General features: G+C 39.7%; 1 protein-coding gene across 13 annotated transcripts in view; it reads left to right on the top strand.

The window, feature by feature from the left end:
- nrg1 (neuregulin 1) overlaps nt 1–18,570 on the top strand; it is a 103,736-nt gene that overhangs the window by 57,071 nt on the left and 28,095 nt on the right. For 9 of the 13 annotated variants that reach the window (XM_077243416.1, XM_077243413.1, XM_077243412.1 and 6 more), the window contains exons 2-3: nt 184–358; nt 703–824. In XM_077243416.1, the coding sequence (XP_077099531.1) occupies nt 184–358; nt 703–824 (297 nt within the window). Of the gene's footprint in view, nt 1–183; nt 359–702; nt 825–10,688; nt 12,076–18,570 lie in introns of those variants that run through there. The other 4 variants (XM_077243420.1, XM_077243418.1, XM_077243417.1 and 1 more) reach the window with 2 other exon arrangements.

Here is an 18,570-nt window from a genome sequence, read left to right as displayed (position 1 = left end):
TAAACCTATTAACTTTAAGATTATTTGGCATTATTATCATGACAATCAAGAACAGTTTCCTGTCAAACCCCCCCTTCATAAAAAATATAATTACAGTAGAATAGGTGACATATGGTTAAATATTTGAAGTTTTATCAAATACCGTGGGTAATTTCTGTCTTCTGTTTTGTGTCTTTGTTTCAGCCGAACCCAAGTTAAAGACCCTGCGGAGTGTGACAGTGCAGGATGGGAAAAAGACCGTATTTAAGTGTCAGATCACGGCGGGAAACCCATTGCCCAGCCTCAAGTGGTACAAGAACGGGCAGGAACTCACAGGCAAAAACAAACCCAAAAGCATAATGATTAGGGGAAAGAAAAAGTAAGTTCCTACTGTTTAAATGTATCATTATTTTGTTCAAGCTGAATGAAGATTTGGCTTCAGAGAATATTACGTCAGAAATGTTATTTTTGCATTTAGCGTAACAGATATCTGCCGTGTGTCGTACAAGTATGTGGGCAGGTGTTTGTCAAAGTTTAACCCAGTAAAACTAAACAGGCCTGTGCTGAGATTCTCCCTTCTAATTCAATTCATAACCTTTGGACAGTGTTTGCCGTTTTGAAAATAATTACTCAGATATTACTCTGACTCATGATGATGCATACATTGCTAATGTTTATCTTCAATTGCAGTATAAACAACCAGCATTATGTAACTTTCCACAGGGGTAAAATATCCGAGCTATTGATCAAGAAGTCCACAGAGGGAGATGCTGGTTTATACACCTGTGAGGCAGTCAACAGCCTTGGAAAAACAAATACTACAGCAAGCCTAACCATCAGCAAAGGTAAGAATGCATCCTTTTCACTAGCATTAAAATCAATAATGTGTAAATCGGTGGCGAGGCCACAGAAGGGCCAGGGTGACCCCTACCCACCCAGAGTGAAGACAGAATATACTAATGGAAACTGCAAAATCACGTCTGTTCTGTATATATAGTTTGTAAAGTGCATACAAATTCATATAACATCATTGCATTTTCTGCACAACCACAATTTCTATGAATGCAGTGTGAGGAACGATTAGTGGTGTACCTCAACAAATGCTGTCCTTAATGTCACATTTGAGATACTTTACTGTCGGCTCTCTCTTATACTGTATGTAGCACTGGTATGTCTGATTCATTCTAGTGAATTGCTTTGTCTTAAACGGTCCTCCTCGTGTATCCTTGGGAAGTTTTTTTTTTCGCTCTCGTGATTCTCTTCATCCTAAATGGCTCATTTGTCTCTCATATGTAAGGCTGTGAAGTCTGATTCAATCGAGGGGAATCGGCTCGTCCTCAGACCTCATGTAGCTTTGGAAAGCCTGAGTCATTCTGACTGTTCTTGTAAATGAACAAATATCAAAAAGATTTTGAGTCCTTGTGTGGCATTGCATGTCTTTTTTGTATCCGTAGGCCTATGTCTTTGACTCAGGTACTGTATATAAATTAGGGAGGATTATAGTTTTTGTTGTAATTTTTAATGTATCCTTTCGTTTCTTATTGATGTTTTCACCCTAACTTTAATTCTTCATTTGTTTAAAAGCTCACATTGATATCATAATCATAATCATCTAGAGCATTTTATCTCCTCTGTGCAACACAAAAGGTCAGTTTCTGTAGGTTAAACTTGTTTAAAATTTAAATACTTTGATTCCAAGCAACTTTATGTGCTTTAGAAGTTCTCTCTTCCTATTCCCGAGCCATGAAGACCAGAATATCAGTGTGTCCTTCAGGACAAAGTGCACTTCAGGGACCCGGATGATACTCTTATTTATCAGGAATGTTGGACACTTCATGCACTCAGCAGTTCTTACATTGTAGAAGTATGTAGTAAACATATAGAAATACACTTCAACAGCCAAAAACACTGTAGCATTGTGGGGAATTTTGCATGGGCAAACACCACAGAAAAATATAAAAATCTAACTTGTGCTGTGTGCTTATTTACATCCACAAATGTTACAGCCCCAATTGTGATATTGAACATTTACGGGATCAAAAACAGCGAGTCATAAAAATCTCCTGAAAGCTAAGTGGGGTTTCACCAGCTCAGTCGCAACATTGTAAAAATGTTAAGTTTTCTGCTCTCATCTGGCTTCTTAATGCCTTTTTTCAATTAGTGAGCAGTGCATTTGAATGATTGCCAAAAGAGAAAAGTACGAGGTCTTCAGTGTCTTCCCTCAGGCATTAGAACAGCAACGACCGGCCAGTCTGTTAATGTTAATTACTGTAAACGCCCTGATATTGATGCCTTACAAACCTGGTAAAGAATCAGACTATCTGACAGAGCTCAGATCATTGCTGTGGCAGATTTCTATCATGAAGGATCGCATGATTTTAGGATGTTAAACTAATTTTACATAGTTTAACATGCTGCGCTCATTGCGCTGCTTCTCTGCGAAATGCACAATAAAATGCAAACGCATGCAGCCCTGTTTCGAAGACCCATCCACAAACATGAACGAGATTTCAGCTGAGGGGGCCAGACTTTTAAGGACTTCATTTAACCTTATTTTAAAGGCTTTGTGGAGAGAATATTGTGTTCATGCTGTGCAGTATGATAACAGTGGTGATAGTGGTCAGTTATTGTCTGTGAGTTAGAGACAGAGCTTACAGTCATACCCGGAACTAAACAAAACCCTAAATCAGAGGTAGAATCTCTGAATGTATGGATCTGCATTTACACTTTATTGATTTGTGAGATTTAGTCTGAGTAGTTTCCCCTCAGGTTCTCCGTGAAAGCGGTCCCCTCTGGTAACGTGAGACCGCCAGCCACCATTAGACTCTTCCTCATAGACTTCCACCAAATTCATCAAAGCTTTTCATCTGACCCATTTCAAGGAAACAGCATCTCTCCATTGCACTGATGGCACGTCTAGTATTATATTCCAGTTGAACACATGTCTTTCGGCATGCTTTTCAAGGACCACCTTTTATCAAAATTAAAGTTCATCCACAGAGCTGATTGATGGATATTGACAAAGTATCTCATTGAAGAATAGACTTTCTTAGAATTGTGATTAGAATTGTGCTTTTGTTTCTTTTTGCTAAGATATACAAAGCTAAATATGGATGCCACCAATCTTTAACATTAAGGGTTTAGTCTCATTCTGTACACCAGATTTCGCTTTTTACCACAACCATGTTTTAAAATGGAGCTGTCTTTAATATTCTCTCCACAAATATATCTCTGTTCACTCGTCATTCTCAAAACATTTCATGTGTACATACATAGCCATAGTTCATTTTAACTCTTCAGGCCTGTTCACACCTGGTATGAAGATGCGTTTTGATCAATTGGATCACAAGCAGATGAGAGACAAGCACAGATTCCCGTTTACACCTGGTGTTTTGATACGTCTCTTTTGTCCACTTTAGACTGCCTTTGTCCTGATTTCTTTGAGGTGAGGGTCTATGTGTTAGTAATTGTATGGTTTTTTTTTCCAGATCTTTAGATCTAATGGACAAATAAGCTTGCGCAATTTACATATGAACACGCCCCGCGACGACAGAAAAACACACAGAGAGCATCAGCTTTAGTTTCTGCTCTGTCAGCCGAAGACCAGCCGAACACAGTGAGTGTGTGTTAGAAATCAGGAATGGTGAGAGAACATTGTGCTTGGTTTGTTTTCGTCTTCAAACCAAACTTGTGTCTCCAGCCGTCAAAGTTTAAATCCCATCTGGCTAGTGCGCTTCCCCTAATGTTTATGCGTTAGGTCAGTAGTCGGAGAGAAGACGGTCTATTGTGGCTGTTTGAACGCATTCGAACACATGCGTGCTTACACTACGAAAGCAATCTGGTCGAATGTGTTTTCATCTACCTCTGGAAGTGGTCAAAAGTGGACAAGCTCAAAGTGTTGTAGACCCGTTTACACCTGCATTTAACGTCGTCCACCGATCGACCAAAACGCATCTTAATCCCAGGTGTGAACAGGGCCTTAGTTTCTCTGAAGCAAGCATCCTTTGTGCCAAAGCAGTGTCTCAAGCAGCGGTCAAGACCTCCACATAAACTCAAAAGAAAGTTCAGATGGGAATTACATTTCCACTTAAAGTTGGTGGATGTAAAAAAAAAACAGTTGTTCATTTGTCCAGGAACTTTCTAGTGGGAGGTAAACACTAACATTTCCGTTTTTGGACCGCAATAAAATCACACACTAGCACCAAAAAATGCTGAAATGACATCATGGCCCCATGTAAAACAATTATGAGTGACATTTTAGGGCCGTTTTCATGCGTGTTTTGTCTCAGCAGAGCTCCAGTGGCTATATATGAGCTCATGCGTATATGTTTCTGCTGTCGTGTGGTCTGGATCAGTAAAGTTCAGCTGTACTGCAGGATAAGACTCGAAAGATGTCATACGTGTGGTATTTGGATCCAGTATCACTCATTACATTTTCTGCATATGTCTGAATGTTTTTGTAAGTGGTCATCTGAACAGGTCAGGTTTCAATTACAGTGTCTAGACAGGTCTGTGGAGGACTGCCATTTAATGATAGACAAAATATGAGGGGATAACAAGAGATTAGAGAAATACAGTAAATGTTGAAGGCCAAACCGGATCTGAGTGAAGAACATCTTAGTGAGTGGTTCACCAATGTTGTGGTGGGTGGTTGCCAAGGCCTCACTGTGCAGTTGCTAGGGTAGAGGTCCACCGATAATGGATTTTACCGATAATGATAACTAGTAGTTATCAGTAAATATAAACTATAACTAAAGTAGTTAACTGTTTTTTAAATAATAAAATTCAGTACTATTGTACTTTGAGCATTATGTTTGTTTTCATTCAGTATCCATTTTAAAAACTATCAGTGTTGCATCAGTGGCCAAAGAGCTGCGGCTCAACATCCAAATACTGGAAGTGTTGCTGTTAGCAGTCAGGACCCTCCTCCTTCCCCAGCTCCACCTGTATAGATCTGCTCCGTGGGGTTATTTCATGTATGTTACATGTGCAGCAGCAGCATGTCTGTGAATGTCTTGGCAGTAATGTATTTGCAGTAGCAATTCTCATTATTTGCTCTGCAGCAGCAGCAATAATCAACAGCAGCAGCGTAGCAGATCTATTCCACCAGTCCAAATACACTAACATTGTATTCAAACTCTCCGAGTGTTGTCATGACAGAACTAGCTTTAAATATGCTACTTCTTTGGCTAATAAATGCATAAACGTATCCAGCTGGATATAAAATAATGCCAGTAGATGGTAACAATCGTGACAGTAAACATTTGGGTCCGATTTGCGCATGTTTTTGTCACATTGTTTTAACTTTGTGAGATACTACCAATGTTAGCATCCTCTCAGCCTTGACGGCAAACATACTGCATTCTCCACTAATGCAGAATCTAGGCAACAAATGAATTTCTCAATAATGATATGAAAACATGAACACTATATATAGTACAGTATATATTTAACACTAAGTGATCCCTTGGATTTAGACCTATATTGTATTTACATAAAGCGTTCACAGGCAAATTTGCTTTATGTATTTCCCCGGCGTCAAAATCAGGCATATATAAATGCATGTCAATATTCATGTATCACTGCATCTTTGATAAGTTGTAAGGAACACTCAGGGGCGCAACTACCCAGTGTTAGAGGGGTATGCAGCAACAATTTTGGCGTAGATGTAAATGTAGATATAAATGTAGATATCAGCAATATTATTTTGCATTAAGTTAGCAAACACTTGCCACTCTGTTAACATTAATATTTGCAATCCTCCAAGTTTGTTAGCAAATCTATGCATGATTCCATGGTAAACCAGAGATATTGCATTAGTTGTTTTCCAGATTCTTGTCATTTGTCATTGTACATACTAACTTATATTTTTCATTTTTCAGCTCAGCAACCTCGGTTTTGCATATTCTAAGCTAGCTAGCTACATATTCTGGTACATATTCAGCTACATATAACATTAATATTTGCAAGCCTCCTCCAAGCACAGACGTCACACTTTCCTACCTGTTGCCTTTCACCATCCACTTATTTAGCTGCGGTCGCATCCCTTGACATGCCATCTCCTTTTCCCTCTTTCTTTTTCTATTTTTAGCCCCCGAAAGCTTTTTTGCTTTATCCATCTTTTTCGAGTTTCAACGACAACTCACTCCTGTACTGCTCACTCAGCGCTCACGGCGCCCCCGCCTGCTCGCGATATTACCCTTCTATGTCAAAATAAATTATTTGATGGAATCTTATGATGGCGCCGGCGCCTACCCCAGCCTGTTAGTCCTCTAAAATTTATATAGCTTTTTTATACTCAACTTATATAACTTTTATATAAATTTATATAACTTATATAAATTAGATTTTTTTTTAACCATCGCTTTGGCACCCCTACGCGCTGCATATATCGCATACCCACTTTTTGCGCCACTGGGAACACTATATCGAGTCCAGCCTTTAGTTTAAACTGATAATAATTAGTTTTACTGCCGTTTTCTCAGTTTCCACTATTAAATCCAGTCACGCAGCAGCTCTTTTGCCACTCGGTCCGGCAAATGGGGCGTGATCCCGCAGGAAAGTCACGTCAATGCATAGGATTCCCTCTATAGTGATGCTTGACGTGATGTGAGTCAGGGTTACAATACTGTAGGTGTGGAGGAGCTACTGCAGTGGACCAGTGCAGACAAGCTCTTTGTCTTTAGCGGTCTCTGTCACGCTACACTCTTCCCACTGAAAGCCGTTTGGGAAAAGCTCTGAAGGAGGGAACACACTGCACCTCCAGAACGCATGAATAATTACAGCACGCTGAGTGCTGCGCACTGCACTGCAGCAAGATCACCAGAGTTTGGCTTTCTAGAAGTATCATTACCATGATAAACTGACTAATGCATCAGCAGTGTGACTGTAAAAGGCTTCAAGAGAGATCACTGCCGTTTCTTTCATTGTTTATCTATTTTGGCCGTGAAATAATGCATAGAAACATGAATGAAATGAATTTGATTTATATTTATAGTTTGATGCACAAGCTGATGCTGGTAGTCATAGTCACATTATGTTGCGACGCGGAAGCATTTTTCTGTGAATGTGTGTTACTTCCGATTCATTAGCCGATATATAGTTTTGTGAAATTAAATTATTTGTTTTATTATTGCCTTTCTCTTGGGAAGTCATCCAGTAGAGAGAGAGAGAGAGAGAGAGAGAGAGTGTGTGTGTGTGTGTGTGTGTGTGTGTGCGTGTGTGTGTGAGATGGGTAGGTTTAGGGATGGTGTGTGTGTGTGTGTGTGTGTGTGTGTGTGTGTGTGTGTGTGTGTGTGTGTGTGTGTGTGTGTGTGTGTGTGTGTGTGTGTGTGTGTGATGGATGATCCTGCGCAGTGGCTCCAGTCGGTCGGGCTGTTGGAGGTGAGGGCATGAACACACAGTCAGACATGACGCTGTGTGTGTGGGGTTGTGTGTGTGTGTGTGTGTGTGTGTGTGTGTGTGTCTGTCTGACTCCAGTCTCTCTGCTCATGACAGCACAGGAGAAAAGGCCTCTCTATTTCTGTAAAAGCTTCTCAGTGTTTCTGCGTCAGCAGAGAAAGGCTCCGTTATTGAATTGGTGCCCGAGACCTTGTTCCGTGTTTGTTAATAAAACTCTTGCCTTGACGTGTTGGGCATGAAAAGCGTCTCATCTCCTAATGCAGCAGTAACCCTTCACCTGCCAAACCCCTGCTTCACCTTACTGATCACAGGCTCTTCTAGGTCACATCTCTTATTCGACATTTCAGCCCTAAATAATTCATTCAACCTGTAAGAAGGATTTAGAATTTAACTCATTTCACATTTTGAATACATTTAGTCAAGAAGGTCAGGTGTTTGCATTTTACTGCATTCATAGTTTTTATTCTACAGTTTATAATAGTAACTCTGAATGCATTGATCTTTACTATGTGAGCAATATAATATATAGTGTTTATTATATTTAGATATAATACTAACACTTAATGCAGTTAGTTTTAGTGTACCCTAACAAACAGATCTTTACCCACTAGTAAACAAATACAGTTTTGTCTTGACTTTGATGACTTGTTCATTTTGGCGCGCTTGGGACCCTTTTTGGCACCTATCTCACATTATTAAGCCAATGACCTTCATATCTACAATATATCTATTATATGAGGTTATGCTACATATAATCTTTAAATGTCATTTTGACAGAATGGATTGTAAATTTTCAATCATTCTCTAATTTTCTACACAAGTGTCGTCATTGTCCTGAAGAAAATTATATAGCCGTATGCTATTTCCCTTCAGAATGTAGATTTCATCTTTATATATTTAATATGAACATATTCAGTAATTCAAAATGACAATCCTAGTCCTATGGGGTAGCTTATTTTAAGAAGTAGCTTTCTAAATCACTGGTGTCTTCCTTCACCAAGCAGATCTAGTTTTACAATAGCGGTTTCACGTCACAGCTGTCTCTAAACTGAGTTTGTAAACATGTTAAACATTCTGTTAATGAGGAATGTGTATGACTTTTTCTTCAGTTGTTCCTGAGTAGGATATTAGCATCTGTCCAGATAATGCGAGTCCACTTCCTCTCTGCTGTGAGAGTTGAGGGGTCACGACTGTTGACCTGACCTTATGACCCCGCTGCATACACACACCTCGTGTACATTTGATTCCCTGCTTAATGGCAATGAGACGTGGGACAGCTTAACAGGCCTGAGGGGACTTAAAGCCCTCAGTATCTGCTTCATTTACCCCTGCCGGGGCTCTTGCTCAATGCCACATGTTGTGTGGTCACTAATCCCAACTCATCTGATAATGGTAACAAGTCATCCGTCCACGTCAGTGTGCGACGGTTTAGTTAATGCTAGTGGAAAGCAATGTGTATATTTGTGTGCATAAAAGAGTGAGTTTGAACTTCATCATTTAAAAATCATTCAGAAAGTTACACAGACAGCGATGATGCCAAGGATGAGTCTGAATCTGAATCTGACTAATCTGTTAAACAGATGGCCTCTGTCTGGGTTAAGATTTGGAGACCCTCATGTTTCAAACAGGTGAATGAAAATGAAACCTGTCAAGTCATATTTTGGCTTTTTACCATATTTTTATTTTTTATTTTAATTATATTTTACCATATTTTTTACCATATACAAAAAATATGTTTTGCAAAAAGAAAGGGACTATTTTTTGTGACATTTTTGTGATGATTTAGCACATTTTACCTCCTTAAATTCTGAATACTGTAAAGCAAGAACACTAATAGTTTTGTTTATTGTACGTTTAATTTAAACTGATTTTAATAAGAAAATGTTTGTATTATAGTGATGAAAATCTGATGATAATTATTATCAAAAGTAATGGGAAAAAATCTGGATGAGAATTTGTGGAGGTACAATGTGTCTTATTGTCATGAAAATTTTAAATTAAATTAAAATTAAAATTCATTCACAAGAATGAAAAAAAAAGCATCTAAAGCTTAACTGCAACAAAACCGATTTAGAAGTTTAGTTTCAATGTGCCTTAATTTATTAGCCTGTTTTATCTTTGTAATATTTAGCATGTTAAATCATTCAGCCTTTTGTTATATAATCACTTTACGCTTGTATATTATATAATGGCCTTCAAGATAAATCACACTGTGTTAACTGTGAAATTGGCTTAAATTTGAGATCACAGAAGCAAATGAGTCGAATAGCAATGAAAGACCACAGTAATACTGAACGACTTGAACTACATAATAGTGACAAAAGCAGTTCATTAGTAAAGCCCTTGTTCTTACATTGTGTGTTAGCACAGCTGACGTGTAAAGAAAACGCCTTATTAAATGAAAGCACACTGATTTCCGGTGTGGCTGCACACTATTCCCTATGGAGTCTGTACCTCATTCAGTATTTATTGGTCCTGGATGGGGGTTCTGGCCCGCCCGCGATCCCTCGGCCCCTGAGTCAGCGTTCCTGCAGCATGTGGAGGCAAATGTGATTATACAACAGTAAAGGGCAAACTGAATATATACACACATTACTCAAAACAAATAAATTTAGCCTTGTAAAATCAGCTCTGTGATTTTAGGCATTTGATTGAATGATGAAACGTTTTCATTCATGTTTTATTCTCATTTATCATCAGTGCTGTTATTATCTGCAGTGTTTTTTAACTATAGATAATACTTAAAATCTTAAAGTCAGTTACAACGTCTACCAAAAATTAAGCTGTAGACTTCAGATCTCCTCAAATCGTAATATGAAATATTATTATCATTTGGAAAGTTGATGAAATTTTGTGTGGTATAATATGCTTTACTATGTTAAACAGCAGTTTTTGAATTATTTTATAATTATTAATTATAAAATATGCATAAATCCTAACCTTATAGTAAGTACATGTAGTTAATCAATATTACTTAAATGTATAATTACAATGTAACAGGGACACCTTAAAATAAAGTGTAACCAAAAATTCTTTGTTGCACCTCAGGGCAACTACTAAAGAGAAAAATATAATTAAATAATGGTGAAAAACTTAAGCAAAAATGGTGAGCAGCACTAAAATACACATTTTATCTCATATATTCATATCAATTTTAACCTGAAATTTTAAAAAAGTCTAGCTACCTACTCATGCATATATATTGTAATTGTGTCTACCATCGCCCGCCCTGCCTTCAAGATACAGTATTGTTATTAGCCATTAAAAAAACATATCACTCGACCAACTATAGAAACAATAGCAGCATATTCCCCTGAGAAAGCGTCCCATCAGTGTGTGTGTGTGTGTGATACAATTCTATCCTCATCCACAGCAGAATCAATGACAGAGAGAGAGAGAGAAAGAGACTGTCTCATTCGCTGCCGTTCTTCCTAATTGGATCAAACGCAGACTTGCCCGACTCTCTGCTTTGTGTTCGTAGTGTGAGAGGAGAGAGCCACCAGACAGAGCGTGTGTGTTGGTGTGATGGATATGGAGAGGGAGAAAGAGGAGGGGTGTAGGAAGGGGTGTGTGTAATCTTCACTCCGATCTCCTCGTCCTTCCGTGTGCTTCTGCGTGCAAGTCTGTAACGACCGGCTCTTGCTCCAAGGAGCCGGTGCTTTGATGGGACATACACCTGCTGCCTGCGGATGATCTGGGCGTTTTGGACAGCATGATCCTCAGCCCTGCCCCCAGGTGAGCACTACTCTCTCCCCGGACCTCTCGACACACTCTGAGGCGGATCCTCCCCGGGGTGCTCACACACACTACTTCCCGAACACATGCCTTATTTATAGCCTCGCTGCCGGTGTTTTTCCTCCTGCTCCTGTGGAGACCGTGAGCGTGACCTGGGCGACAGGAATTAGAAGTCTTCCTCGTTAGTAACGAGGTTAGTCAGTCAGTTGAGCATCGTGTCCGAGTCCCTTCCCCCTCTCCTGATAATGGAGAGATCACTTCATGAGGCAGTAGAGCGAGGTCTGCTGCTTGTCTGATCCTGACACACAGAACCGGGGGGAGAGATGCAGTCGGAAGACATCCCGGCCGGGCTCGCGTCTCAAGAGGCTCCTTCAGAAGCGCTATCCGAGGTCTCCACGAAAGAGACGCCCGAGGAGGCAGAGGAGGACGTGCCGGGAGACGGCGAGCAAGGTCCTTCGGGATACGTGCCTTTGCCTTTGCCTTGCTGTGTGTGCCTGGATCTGGAGCGCGTGAGTAACTGCGTGCGCTCGGAGAAGATCTGCATCTTGCCTATCCTGGCCTGCTTGCTGAGCCTGGCTCTCTGCACCGCCGGCCTCAAGTGGGTCTTCGTGGACAAGATCTTCGAATACGAGCCCCCCACCCACCTTGATCTCAAACGTATAGGACATGATCCTGTAATAAACTCGGACTTTACTCAGAATCCGGTATCAGTGTCCACTTCCACGGCCAGCCCGCCTGTCCCGGGACAGCCCAAGGTGTTTGTGGAGGGAGGGTCCACGGCTGGTCCCGTCGAGGTCTCCTCTTCTAAAGTGGCTGTTTTAACACCCACTGCAGCAGTGACTGTTCGCACCAACTCTGTGTCTCCACCCAAACCCAAGAGCACCTTCAAACCTGTCCAGAATGCCACCAATGCAAACCAATATCCAACTCTGGAATCTAACGAAATTGTTCCAAAGACATGTAAGTACAACCTGTGTTCTCTTTGAGGGGCATGAAAATGTTAAAAGTTTAAGGTTAGGTCTAGTTATGTTTCAAAATGCAGTATCTGCCTTGAATAATGAAAAAGGTTATGTGTGTACCCCTGACAGTCCATTCATACAGAATCAAAGAACATTAAATGTTAAGCAACTTGTTTCCCAGTGAGGTAAGAGTCGGATGTGTAGTATGTCACTTCAAAGCAGATGTGTTGTATCTTGTCGGTCGTGCTGCACACTCCTGTGACTAAGCCCTGAAAGTATAACTAACCGAGATGGGCGCTTATAGTGATGCAGACGCCCCTTTGAAGCTGCCTGTTAATTACTGTGTCAAATCCGAACAGTATCAGCAGCGCGCATGAGTGGCATTGGCACACAAGTGTGTGATAATGCAGTGGTGCTGCAGTGAGGAGGACACTTCCTATTGGCTCTGCTCCATCTCAAGGTCAGTCTCCACACAGACTAGCCGATACCCTTCCACAGAAAGATGATCGTCAGTAATACTATCTGCTCTCCACCGTGACTTTGAGAGCTTGAAGAATTATAATGGCTGGAGGACTGCCAGACTTCCACTCTCGGATCTTGGATCTCCTTCCCTTTCCTTTCCTTTCCTTTCCTTTCCTTTCTTTTTTTCTCTAGTTATTTTTGTTTTTTGGTGATCAGCTCTGCCACTTTTAGCAGTGTACAGAGATGCACTGTCATCCTGAGAGAAGTTTCCTTAAGCCAGCCTGATAGTGATGCTGAGAATGTGTCTGCAGTTCATTATGCAAATACAGAGCCAAGCCCTTCAGTTCTCTGGGACTGAGATTTCTACTTTAATCCATTTAAAAGATTGGATTATCTCACCTCATCTGCCTGAGGTTAAGACAGCTGCTTATGTAAAATACTGAGCTATTACAGAATTAAGAGCTGCCGGATGTCTTTGGAAGATCTTAAATCACTCTTCTAGCTTTACATGTAATGGAGAATGTGGTGTCAGGGTGGACACAATATTTAAAATGAGAATGAAAACAGAGTTGTGCAGGACAGACGTGCATTTTTTGGCTGGAAATGTACTACTTTACTACAGTATAATCAATGTACACAACAGTCCAACTAACTGAAGGGACTGTACGTCTATTCCTAACAGCTTAATTTAACATTTTTAATTTGTGTTAAATTATAATAATTCTGACCGGACAGTATAGTCCATTTTTTTGCTGAGACCTCAGATTTCAGATGTGGTGAATCGTCCATGCCTCGATCTTCATAACCTCACTTCACCCCAGCATTTTGCCTGGTTCGGCTGCAAATGCACAGTTTGAATCAAGTGCTGCTGGGAAGCTCAAAGACCCTCCCACTGCAAGCACTGTGATCAATCGTCTGGGCCTGAAATGGAAATGCAATCGGTTTTGTGGACATTTCAGTCTAAATCAATAACAGACAGCAGATCAGCTGACTAACAAGGAAGCTTTAGTTAAAGTGATTCTGAGCCTGATGAAATACATCACGCATTTTGTGAAATGAAAGATCAGGACAGAAATATATTGAGAGGCAAACGATCATGGGTGCATATATGTGATGCTTGTATGTTCTATACATGCAATTTACATCATCATGTATTGCATTAGTACCTCATTGTACTAATTCATTACATGTACTGTGCATTAGCACTCAAAAGCCCATGATTCTATGAAAATAAGCTCATTGAAAGTCTTTTCAATGGATTGTTAGAAAAAGTTTGTTAAATAGAAATTGCTTTACTGCACAATATTCTCAAATACAAAGGGATTTTTGCTGTTTAATGGGAACTTAATTCTCCCAGTGCTGGATTCATGTAATGGTTCTGAATACTGGTATACATTCTGTCTGTGGGGCAACCTAGTAATGCTGCCTCGCTATATTAGTATTAATGTGACTTTTGTAAACTTTTTCACATTTGGTAGTTTAGCAAATAAACCATCAAGATTGATTTTAGTTTGTACATGTATGGGAATCTTAGTTTGCTAAATAGTTATTTGGAGATTAACAAAGTTCCTGATTAAGGTTCCTCAAGTCAGGTATGCGTTCCTCAAAGCACCAGTACATGGAGGATTTTCTACAGAATAAGGTTTTTGTGGATTTTCACACAGTTCTCCTTCAGCATCAGACAGAAGTCACAGCTTCATCAGTCAATTTTTATTTATATAGTGCTTTTTACAATACAGATTGTTTCAAAGCAGCCTTACAGAGATAACAGGAAAATAATGCGACAAAGTTTGTGTCTAGAAGAAAATAGCGTCACAGTCCAGTTTAAGTAAGTAAGTTATTAATAGTAAGTTATTTATTTAGTTCATATATTTATATATATAAAGCCACTCTGGAGAAAACCGTAATGTCATCGTCCAGCTCAGTTCAGTTCTCATATAATGGTGTCAATGCAGGTAGATAAATAATATTGTTGAATATTAAATTAAATGTCCCAACTAAGCAAGCCGAAAGCCAATGGCGACAAAGGCAACAAAAAAAAAAGACGACAGTGGCAAGGAACCAAAACTCCATCAGTGACAGAATGGAGGAGAAATATTTATCTCTGAATTTGTCTTTTGACTCTGGTCTAGTGTCTTTGAGCTCAAGTACAATTCAGCCTCTCAACATCAGAGCTCACTGCTGACCTGTGTTATAGATAGACAGCTTTATCTGTCTTCGCTCTTGTATATTTTGGGATGCCTTGTGCGAACGACTGATGATTCAGATCTAACTGCAGTATTTCAGTGGGACTAAAGCCAAGAATCAGGCTTGATCTGTCTACAATGCTGAAATTATTGATGTCCTGTGTGGTAACAGCACTAGAAGTCCATACATTTTCCCTGGGATTAATGATCAAAGGCATTGTAGTTTGGATGGCTGGATCCTTTGTTGTATATTTTAGGATTCTGATTTTTTTTAATCAAATGTAAGAAAATTCAGGTTAAGCCTTCTGTTTGCATCTGCGCTGTTCTGTGATACAGTATTGATGAACACATTAGCTTAAGCTAGTAGACAGTGAAATGGTGCATAGTACTAAGTACATGATAGTAAACATACATAAGCCATAGGTCTCTATCCCATAAAGCGTGCTGCTCATAAATGCACAGCTCTGTGAACTCAGAGCATTAAATAATGTATGAATAACTTCCCATGGACCCCCGATGCCTTTATTGATCAGTGCTACGTGTCTCACCAACCTTTTAAAATGTCGTCCTTATGATGTCACAGACATGTTTCACGTGTTCTCATCACCATAGCCATCAGATCTCGAAAACATAAAGATGATTTATTACTTATCAACGAAATAAGACTTCTTTCGGTGCTGTGATTTTGATATCAGTTATCAGTTTTCATGTTTCAAGTCCACTTACTGTTGTATTCAGTCTATCCGTTTTAATTAAGAAATAATCTGTGAAGCTGTTCATTTCATCACTGGATCTGTTCTCTTGCTGCTTTTGTTCTGTGTGATGAGGTTCATAGAGAGTTCATGCCCCGCTTTCAGTAGATGAGCTCCTCCCGTCGCAGCGACGCCTTTTACCTCTAATAATGAATGTCTTATGGATTGTTTTTTAGCTAGACAGCAAAGGTTTCGTCTTTTTAATTGCAGCCACTGTTGTAAGTGTTTTATTGGCCATGTGATGTAAATGCCAATATTTTTGATTACTTCTATTTTTTGGTGTCTTCAAACAGGCAACACACTATCATAGTTCTTCTCAACTGGTTTCAAGGATCCATTTTTCAAAACCTACATAATACAAATTTTCTTAAAGGTACACTATGTAAAATATTTTGTTCAAAATTAGCAAAATTTAATTGAGTCAAACATAATCTATCTTTCTTCCAAAACATGTTTTTGTCTTACCCTGATTCATTATGGTAAGTCTAGTGTTTATATTTCAGACTTGTTAGGATGGTTAGGTAGGTTTACGCTGGATATTGTGAACAAACGTCTCTCGCCTGTGTGTGTCTCATAATATCTGTAAATAGAGTAGAGTTGCTCCAGCTGCTTTGACACGTGTCTTGTGTGTGTGTGTGTGTGTGTGTGTGTGTGTGTGTGTGTGTGTGTGTGTGTGTGTGTGTGTGTGTGTGTGTGTGTGTGTGTGTGTGTGTGCGCGCGCCAAATCTCCAACCTCCAGAGAATCACCCTTTAAACAAACGCTGAGCTCTGAGACAGAGCTCGTAATAAAACAAGAATCAACATCAGCTTGGCTTTAGGATATGGAAAGAAAAGAGGGATTTGGAGTGTTGTAAAAGCGAGGTGGAAATGATGGTGTTTGTATTACTCCACAGGAGAGTGAGGTGTTTTACTGAACAGATGAACTACCATAAGAAGCTCTCTAACAGAGTTCACTGTAAAGCATTATCTATTGTGAAGATTATTCCATTATGGTTGTTGTAGCTGTGCTGGAATTTATTTTCAAGGAAGTTCCGTTTCTATTAATGGGTAAATATACAGTAACGTTTTCAGTTAGTCAGCATAAGATCCTTTCCATCTTAAACTGGTTATATCTCGTAAGCCTAGTAGTGAATGTTTTATGAGCAGGAGGATAATCATATTCATTCGCACAGTCACGCAGAGCCAAAGCACAACCAGAACAATGTTCTTCCCCAAAATGCATGCAGTTTTGTTTTTTAACCGCTATTAGACCAAAAGTTACTTAGTGTACCTTTAAAATCAAAACTTTAATGCAGAAGTAATAATGCAGAAGTATTAACATGAGACAAGTTAATTATGAAACTTTGATGCATTTTTTTGGTTTTATGATCTCAATAACTCACTGCATAAATTGCACACATTGTGGTGGAGGTGAACTATTTTTTCCTTTCTGGCATGATTTTTTCCCTGCTGAGTGCGACCCACCATTTGAGAACCGGTAGTATACTGTGCGTTATCCAAAGGCTGAACTCAAATTAAAAATGCATCTTTACCTGTGCACATAAATGTGAATTGACAATGGGGATAATGTGCTATAATAGCATGCAGCATGTAAGCATACATCATCTTTTATTAGCTGTCTCTCAGGCGTTCCCTGTCCCACGAGGCGCATCTGTTCGTGGTTTGAAATGTTTCATGAAGCTCATAAAGTCTCAGTAGCAGTCTCACACACACAACACCCGGGACACGGCAAAAACGTGTTTCAAACACCACAATGAGTTCTTCTCCATCAAACCAATCACAGGATCTCAGAAGAGCTGTGTTGTGGTAAAGTTTAATTTTGATAATTCGCATCGCATTGATCACCAAGTGTTATTAACCCCTTCCATTCCTACACCAAATCCAAATCTAAATTCAAACAGTGTATAGAGATGTGATTGTGAAAGGGGGCTGTGGGGTTGATGAATTCATTACTGTAATGGAGAGAGACCAGCTGAGGCAAACATCTCTGATTTAATTATGCTGGAATGAAGTGGCATCTGGCAGTTATGAGGAAGGTAACGGTGCCGTCCCGAACAGAAGCCTCTAATGGCCCATTCGATCCAGTGACTCAGCACATAAACTATAGTCTTCTGATAAAATATGCTGGACATCTGTCCTTAAAGTCTATAAGTCAACAGCTTCCGCCTCACTAATGTCCTTGCCTTATATTTTACCTGAAAGTTTTTCATCAACATCATTTGCAGCAATTTTTCCTGTCAAAATTTGAGCAGCACATTGTTAGATGTGAATCGTCTCAGACAACACACACACACACACACTAGTGATGTGTCGTTCATGAACGATTCGTTCATTTTGAACAAATCTTTAATATGACTCGGGACTACCGAGTTGTCTCAGAGAGTGATTTGTTCATTTTGTGTTGACCGCGCATGCGCATTGCGCAACATATGGCTTCTAAATCTGTACTGGAAACAGAAATGATTAGTTCATTAATCGGATTCCCATTACTAACACACACACACACACACGCATGCACGCACACACAAACACACACACGCATACACACACTCACGCACATGTTTTATGGGGACTTTCGATAGACGTAATGGTTTTTATACTCCCCTTACACTAATCTTACCCCAAAACCAAAAGAAAACTTTTCTGCATTTTTATATTTTCAAAAAACATCACAGTATGATAAGCTGTTTTCCTTATGGGGACCAAAAAATGTCCCCACAAGGACAAAGATTTTGTATAATCCCATTTTAGTGGGGACATTTTATCCTCATAATGTAGAGTTTACCAGAACCGCCCACCCCACATTTATTTCAGAAGAAGTTGCCCTTAAACATCCAGTCAAAAATAAAATAACTGTGGAACATCTCTTCCTGTTTATGTGTGCGGTTCTTGGCATTTAGATCTGAAACTGATAACAACCGTCTTTCAGTGATGTCGAGGTGTCTGATGGTGGATTTCACACTTCTTGTGCACATTATTTCACATTATTATCTTGTGGAGCCTTTATATGTCCACATGTGATTTGGCCCTCTGAAGGCCCCTGAAGAAACCTAATGAATATGCAGATATCGCATGTGTCTTTTCATGACCTTGTTT

This window comes from Siphateles boraxobius, unplaced genomic scaffold (assembly GCF_051911475.1).
Source record: "Siphateles boraxobius isolate OS27281-9 unplaced genomic scaffold, OSU_SipBor_1 25, whole genome shotgun sequence".
Lineage (NCBI taxonomy): Eukaryota > Metazoa > Chordata > Actinopteri > Cypriniformes > Leuciscidae > Siphateles > Siphateles boraxobius.
The sequence above is the reverse complement of the archived record's forward strand: the minus strand, read 5'-3'. Positions and strand labels throughout refer to the sequence as shown.